The 8,251-nt window shown below is 49.6% G+C and overlaps 1 protein-coding gene across 1 annotated transcript in view; it reads right to left on the reverse strand.

Moving 5' to 3' along the window:
- Positions 1-2,311: 2,311 nt before the first annotated feature.
- Positions 2,312-8,251, reverse strand: part of SAMD11 (sterile alpha motif domain containing 11) — a 110,121-nt gene continuing 104,181 nt past the window's right edge. The window contains exons 12-13 of the mRNA XM_070955967.1: positions 6,653-6,763; positions 2,312-2,634 (exon numbers count right to left, since the gene is read on the reverse strand). Of these exons, the coding sequence (XP_070812068.1) occupies positions 2,389-2,634; positions 6,653-6,763 (357 nt within the window). The 3' untranslated portion in view covers positions 2,312-2,388. The remainder of the gene's footprint in view (positions 2,635-6,652; positions 6,764-8,251) is intronic.

Below are 8,251 nucleotides of genomic sequence, written 5' to 3' on the forward strand. Positions count from 1 at the left end.
CCATCTTTCCAGCACCTGTACCCTCCACGCCCCAACTTACCTGTTCTCGTCCCTCTCCATTGCCATCTGGTGAGGTTCCCACAACCACTAACATTTATTTCATTCTTAACCCCTTTGGTCCAAGCTGGCTCATTAGGCCAGGATTTTCCTCTACTAAGCTGGGATATGTGTACCCATCACCCCACCAAGACTTTTCAAGGTGGTTCCCCCCCCCCCACATGCACCCCCCCCGCCCGCCAGGAATGTGAAGTTCTGAAGGACACATCCCGACACTTTGCCCGTTTTTATAAACGGAGTGAACTCTTTTTTTGTTTTTATTGTCATTCCAACTGCTGGAAAAAGCCTTAAAAGTAGTGATGGGTAACTTTGAACAAGCAGCTAAGGTACCAAACTGAGCTATCTCGGGTTAAGTGTGGGGTTGCTGTTGAAAATGCCCCCCCCCGGGGGGGGGAAGAGAGAGAGAGAGAGAGAGAAAAAACACAAGACACGGGTGTCTTAAAAGTTTGGCCCCTGCATTCTTTCCCCACTCACCCCCAAACTGGACAGACAAACACACACGGTTGAAAGCTGGCAAGGGAGGCCTGGGTGTGGATGGCAGGAAAAATGTGCAATTTCATAGCCTCACCCTGGTTGCCCTGCCTTTAAAAAAAAACAAAAACAACCCAATGCATTCTTTGGGCACAAAAGCCAATTAAAATGGAGCATACCTCTGTATTATATGCACACACACACACACACACACACACAGGAGAATATTTATAGCTCAGGGTGGAACTGTGGGGTCCTTGATGCTCTCCGAGCTTGGGGGTTTTCTTGCAAGAGTTTCATCACCCAGCTAGGTATCATCAGCAGTGCACCAATCAGGGGTGAAATGCTCCCGGTTCGGACCGATCCGGTAGCGAAGGCGGTGGGTGGTTTGGAGAACCGGTAGCAAAAATCCCTGTCCCGCCCCCACCATGCCCAGCTGAGCCGCCCGATCATCAGAGGCTTTTTTTTTTTAACTTTTAAAAGCATTTTTTCAACAATCTCGAAAAAATGCTTTGAAAAGTTAAAAAAAAAAAAGCCTCTGATGATCCCGCGTGACTCAGCTGGGATCGTCAGAGGCTTTTCAAAGCATTTTTTTTTCTGCAACCTCTTGGCGGAAGAGGTGGTTAAAAAAAAAATGCTTTGAAAAGTCTCTGACGATCCCAGCTGAGTTGCCGGATCGGCAGAGAGGCTTTTCAAAGCATTAGAAAAAAAATGCTTTGAAAAGTTAAAAAAAAAAAAAAAAAGTTGGCCACGCCCACCCAGTCACATTACCCACCACCACCACCAAGCCACGCCCACAGAACCGGTAGTAACAAATTTTACATTTCACCCCTGGCACCGATCATCACCTCTCTCACTGCACTGGATGACGTTACCTCACTGGGTCACGAGACGTCTGCCAAGAAAAACAAGCTCGGGGAGCACCAAGGACCGCTCATACACACACACATGCACACACAAAAGACAGACTTCCAGAACGGGAGCAATGGGGTACCCCCATTCCCCCCAAGCACAATCTCCTTCCTGCTTTCTTTCCGTCTCCTTCCCAACGGTTCCCAGAAAGGTAACCCGCTGCTAAGCGGCAATAGAAGCAGCACTTAAGACTTATATGCCGCTTCACGGTGCTTTTACGATCCCCTTTAAGCCGTTTTCAGAGTCGGCAGGGCATTGCCCTCGAAACAATCCGGGTCCTTGTTTTTTACCGACCTCGGAAAAGATGGGGAGTCTGAAAGAAGGCCAGGATGGAAACTAAGCGAGCCGAGCGGGCAAACCAACAACCAACCGATGCACATCGAAAGATAGACACAGAAAATCCCCCCCAAAAAAAAAGAAAAAGGAAGAAGACAGCCCACGCAGGACTGGGCTGTGCCGTACCATCCAAATCAAAAAAAAAAAAAAGAAAAAGAAGAAGAAACATGGAGTGGAGTTTGGACACTGGATCACTTTGTCTTGTCTTTGGTATTAATTCAAAAGCTGCTTAGCGATGCATAGACCTCCCCCTTCCAAAAACAGAAACGCTGTACCGGTTCCAGCCAGGGATGTGTGTTTTTTTTCCCGCCCACCCCCCCTCTGCAAAAAAGGAAGAGGAGGGGGTTTCCTTGCTCCTCTGAACCCCCATCCATGGCCGGTTTGCAGAGCCGAACGGTGCTTCCTTCTCCAACTGTGACTTCTTTCCAATGTTTCTTTGGAGCACTTCCCCCACCCTCCCTAATCCAACCCTCCCACTCCATCACGCCGAGTGTTTATTTCCTCCCCCCCCCAATTTGAATATTTTTAGCAGATTTCCACGCGGCCTCTTGGGGTGGGGGGTGGGGGAGCTTCCTTCTTCAGTGGGATGTCCGACGGCGGAGAATCCAGAGGTTACGAAGGGAGCTTGGGGGCATCGCCCAGAGCCGCCAAGAGAGAGGTCCCGTTTTCCTGCTTGGGGGAAACCCGGCTGGGGAGAAGCGGCCCTCCGTAAGGGGACGAGGCCACGCTGCCGGTGGAGGGTGGGCGAAGCTCGGCGGGAGGAAGGTTGCAATCGGCGGGTCGCAGGCCGGGCGGCTGCAGTGGGAAAGCCACCGGGAAGCTGGCCATATACAACACCCGGCCCACTCTCTTGGCTACCTGGAGAAAAAGCAGCAAGGAAAAGCAAATGAAGCACCTGGGAGGATTTGGGAAAGCGACACCCAAACCGAGCTAATGGGTGCAAAGATTTCAAACATAAATTCCGAAATTTCAACGTCGTCTACACCTTTCTTCCAGAACACAGAGAAGTAACAGCCCTGGTACTAAGGGGGAGTCCACATGGCATTTACTACGGCCTTTAAAGTCGTAAAGTGGGACGCGGTGGCTCAGTGGCTAAGACGCTGAGCTTGTCGATCGAAAGGTCGGCAGTTCGGCGGTTCGAATCCCTAGTGCTGCCGCGTAATGGGGTGAGCTCCCGTGACTTGTCCCAGCTTCTGCCAACCTAGCAGTTCGAAAGCAGGTAAAAAAATGCAAGTAGAAAAATAGGGGCCACCTTTGGTGGGAAGGGAACAGCGTTCCGTGCGCCTTTGGCGTTGAGTCATGCCGGCCCACATGACCACAGAGGCGTCTTCGGACAGCGCTGGCTCTTCGGCTTTGAAACGGAGATGAGCACCTCCCCCTAGAGTCGGGAACGACTAGCACGTATGTGCCAGGGGAACCAACCCGCGAGGTGCTTTGATTTGGTCCCGCAGAGCCACCCTGGAAACAGCGAAGGACCGGCCTGAAGTGTCTCTGTCAGCGAAAATGGAGCTGGGGAGGGCTGCACACAGCCATCCCGAGCTCAGTTTTCACTGGCAGAGGGTTGCAGGAGGCTGTCGCAGCAGAAAACGGAGCTCGGGAACCCATTTTCTCTGGCAGATCGCTTGGGCCACCACAGGTGACCCTCCCAACTCAAGTGACGTCAAGCTGGCTATGCCCATCCTGGCTGTGTCCACCCCGCCCCCCCCCAGGTCAAACACAATCCTGATGCGGCCCTCAAGGAAATTGAAATGGTTGCAAACCACTGCACAGAGCAATAAACATTGTTTACCAATGCGGACTCCCCTTCCTCTCTCCGGCCCACCTCCCCCCACCCCCGCCCTACACATTTGTTTTATTATGTTAAAACGATAAGGGCAGCTTTATTACTTTCCCCCCTCTTTACGAGGGATCTAATAAATAGGTTCTTTGGGCAATTGTTCCCTGTGGAACAATTGCGCCGGAAATAACACCGATTCATCGAAAGGAGGAGAACTTGGGACCCAGTGCAATCCTGGGAGATCTACAGGATCTAAAAACAGGCCGAGAAGGGAATCTGTCTGGGTTTTTTTTTGGGGGGGGGGGAGAGGGACACACAAAGGGGCAGGGGAACGGGGACAATTTTGAAGCCAGAGCATTTAAAAAAGCAAAATAAAGAGGTCAAAAAAAAAATTAGGAAGCCCTTTTGGGCCTGCAGAGATTGGCTCAAAACAACTTCACAGCAACAACACACAAGGAGAAATTGGATTGCGAGGCACTGGGCAAAGGGCACAAGGCCTTGAAGATTTTGGGGAGGTTGGGGCATCTTCAGAAATTCAGTCTTAAGACACAAAGGGAGGCCTTCCAAGCATTAAACCCAAAGGGCTCTATATCACTTCGTCAGCAAACCCAGATCGGATGCATTCATTTCACAAAGCTGCGCTAGTTAAACCAGGATAGGCTAACTAAACCACGATGGACTAGACATCAGCGAGCTCAGCTTTCGATGGGACTGAAAGTTGTCAAACGGGCCATTTTTGGCCTCCGGAGGTGTAGGGAAGGCTGTTTTCGCCCTCCCCAGATGCCTAGAGAGGTCCTGGAGCCAGGTGAGAAAGAAAAACGGGCATACCTGGCCATTGCGTGCCAGGAGCGAGGTGAGTGGGGTGTGGATGGGTCGCATAGAATTATGCATATGGGCACGCGCGCGTGTGACCCCCCACCGCCCCCCTTTCCTGGCACGCAATGGCAAAAAGGTTAGCCATCACTGCCCTAAGAGAAGCTGGAATCATACCTTAGCCTTCCTTCAAAGCTACATTTCTGCTTTCAGGGAATTTGGCTTTCCTTTGTTAAGAGCATCATTGAAAAATGTTAATTTCTCCCCCTTTTTCCAGACCAGCTAAAAACTTGGAAGCCAGATTTCCCAGGCTTAAGGCTCTTGCAAAGTTTGCAAACTCGGAGGAGAGATTCTGCCGTGAACTGGGTTAAAAGTCACCTCGACTGTTGCCCAGGATTTTAAACAGCATTTTAAACTGGGCCCTGTTCTAATTTTTTATTTTTTTTTAATGAACGCCTTGGCTGCTTCCTAAATTTGCATTCTGTTGGATTTTATTCGATATCGCTAAGTTTTATTAGACGCTGCGAAAAAGCTTGGGCTGTTGGGCAGCCTAGAAATAAAAGAATGAAAAACAAAAGGATATTAAACTACAAGCATAAATATAAACAATTAAAAAAAACAACAACACCCTAAACCTACTAGCTGTCGTGGCTTGAGATAGCGTGCCAACTCAACCGCTGTGGTTTATGAACCGCGGTTTATGGCTCAGCACATGGATTACAAACCAGTGTTTTTCAACCTTGGCAAAACTGTGCCCCAAGGTTGAAGAACACAGAATTAAACCATGGTTTAAAGCCCAACTTTTAATAATTTTTTAAATTTAAATTGTGATATTTGTATTGTGTTTTTACCTGGCTATACACCGCCCCGAGTCCTTCGGGAGAGGGGCGGTATAGAAATAAAATAAAATAAAATAAAATAAAATAAAATAAAATAAAATAAAATAAAATAAAATAAAATAAAATAAAGAAAGAAAGAAAGAAAGAAAGAAAGAAAGAAAGAAAGAAAGAAAGAAAGAAAGAAAGAAAGAAAGAGAGAGAGAGAGTACATCTAAAAGTTTGCATTTGGAAGAGATCCTCCCCAAAAGAATAACTGCTGATAAAGCAAGGTTTGCTGATAAACCAGCACTGCTGATAAACCAGCAACCGTGGTTTGCCTTTTTTCCAAACAGAAACAACTAGTCCAGGGGTTCTGCATCTTTAAGCACTCAAAAGAGCCATTTGGACCCGTTCCCCACAGAAAAGAAAGCACCGGGAGCCACTGGGTGGGCGTGGCCAACTCAATGTTGCTCACTTCCACCAGTCACATGACCTCCCCAAGCCACGCCTACCCAGCCGGTGATTAGGACAGAGAACCAGTTGTTAAAAAACACCGGGAACCACAAAATCCTTTTGACATCTCTCTCTCTCCCCTCCCTCCCTCTCTCTCTCTCCCCCTCTCTCTGTATCTCTCTATGTCTCTCTCTCTCTCCCGCTCTCTCTGCATCTCTGTCTCTCTCTCTCCCGCTCTCTCTGTATCTCTGTATCTCTCTCTCACGCTCTCTGTATCTATGTCTCTCTCTCTGACGCTCTCTGGATTTCTCTCTCTCTCTCTCCCCCTCTCTGTATCTCTCTATGTCTCTCTCTCTCTCCCACTCTCTCTGTATCTATGTCTCTCTCTCTCTCCCGCTCTCTCTGTATCTCTGTCTCTCTCTCCCGCTCTCTCTGTATGTCTCTCTTCCCCGCTCTCTGTATCTGTCTCTCTCACGCTCTCTCTGTATCTCTCTCTCTCCCGCTCTCTCTGTATCTCTGTCTCTCTCTCCCCCACTATCTCTATGTCTCTCTCCCCCACTCTCTGTATCTCTCTATGTCTCTCTCTCTCCCGCTCTCTCTGTATCTCTGTCTCTCTCTCTCTTCCCTGCTCTCTGTATCTATGTCTCTCTCCCCCTCTCTATTTCTCTATGTCTCTCTCTCTCTCCCGCTCTCTCTGTATCTCTCTCTGTCTCTCTCTCTCCCCCACTCTCTGTATCTCTCTTTCTCTGCCCTGGCCGCTTCTCCATCCCCCGCCGTCACCCTTATCTTCTCAGGCCAGGCGGGGAGTGAGTGGGAGGGGACGGTGAAAGGTGGGGCCAGCCAGTGGTGGGATCACCCAACAGGGAGCCACAGCAGAGGGCCCAAAGAGCCACATGCGGCTCCGGAGCCGCAGGTTGCTGACCCCTGAAGCAGCCAATGGATGTACGTAGTATGATAGTTCGGCCGACTTTTTTCATAGGCTTCCGTTTTAATTTCATTTCGGACGGCTTCTTACCTGTGACCTTATTTTCAACGCAGGGCCTAGTTTTAAGCCCATGTGGTTGAGTAAATGCTCTTCCGTCAAGAGTGGTAGCGTCTCGCCGTCGATGGCCTGTTCCCGGAAGACCTGTCGAGAAACAAGACGGGGCTGCAATTTTGCTAGAAATGGACAAAGGCAATTTTTTTCCCCCTTCCCAAACACGGCATTGTTCTAATCTATACACTCCAGAGGAGTTGCAATGGTGAGATGGAATTGCGTATCAATCTGTGTTAAATCACTTAAAGATGGGTGGGCTTCGACTCCCAAAATTCCCCAGTTTTCTGTGGGAAACCGGTCCAAATGACTCTTTTGAGTGCTTAAGGTTGCAGACCCCTGTCCTGGGGACTTCCTCCTTTCCCACAGACTCACAGAGAATTTGGGGGGGGGGACACAGAATGACGAGTCAGCTGTCTTGAATGCAGAAACTCTTCCCCCCCCACCGCCTCTCTTCTTCCCAGCGCAAAAACCCTCCATCGCAATTTTATTTTGCATTTCCCCAGCCGACGAGGAGGGACAGACCTCCCCAGCAGCTGCGGTTTCCGGGTGATGAAACATTAAAAGCAGACGTTTCTCCCGGTTCGGATTTCCCGCGAAGGCCCGGGCTTCCCTTGCACCCTTTAAAAATATAAATCCCAAATAAGAAAATGCAAAGCTTGATGGGGGTGGGGGTTTACAAAAAAAAAAGAGACTTAAATCCTTTTAAACTTGCTCTGCAACGTGCATGCCGCCATCGCACGAAACCTTCCTGCAGATGCACCCAAGTTCGATGGATGCTTAATGGCAGAGGTGAAATCCAGCAGGTTCTGACAGGTTCTGGAGAACCGGTAGCGGAAATTTTGAGGAGTTAGGAGAACCGGCAAATGCCATCTCTGGCTGGCTCCAGAGTGGGGAGGGAATAGGGATTTTGCAATATCCTTCCCCTGGAGTGGGGTGGGAAGGGGGATTTTGCAGTATCCTTCCCCCATGAGTGGGGAGGGAATGAGGGTTTTGCAGTATCATTCCCCTGGAGTGGGATGGGAATGGAGATTTTGCAATATCCATCCCCCATGAGTGGAGAGAGAATGGGGATTTTGCAGTATCCTTCCCCCATGAGTGGGGAGGGAATGGGGATTTTGCAGTATCCTTCCCCCATGAGTGGGGAGGGAATGGGGATTTTGCAATATCCTTCCACTAGGGTGGGGAGGGAATGGGGATTTTGCAATATCCATCCCCCATGAGTGGAGAGAGAATGGGGATTTTGCAGTATCCTTCCCCCATGATTGGGGAGGGAATGAGGATTTTGCAGTATCCTTCCCCCATGAGTGGGGAGGGAATGGGGATTTTGCAGTATCCTTTCCCCATGAGTGGGGAGGGAATGGGGATTTTGCAATATCCTTCCACTAGGGTGGGGAGGGAATGGGGATTTTGCAATATCCTTCCCCTGCCACGCCCACAAAGCCACACCAAGCCCACAAAGCCACGCCCACAGAACCGGTAATAAAAAAAAAATTGGATTTCACCACTGCTTAATGAGCCAGGATTGGCGGCTTTTCTCCCTCCGAAAGGACATGGCTTTTATTTCCCCGCGCCCCAGAG

Source organism: Pituophis catenifer, unplaced genomic scaffold (assembly GCF_029215685.1).
Source record: "Pituophis catenifer annectens isolate HBS135680 unplaced genomic scaffold, rPitCat1.0.hap2 SCAF_18, whole genome shotgun sequence".
Lineage (NCBI taxonomy): Eukaryota > Metazoa > Chordata > Lepidosauria > Squamata > Colubridae > Pituophis > Pituophis catenifer.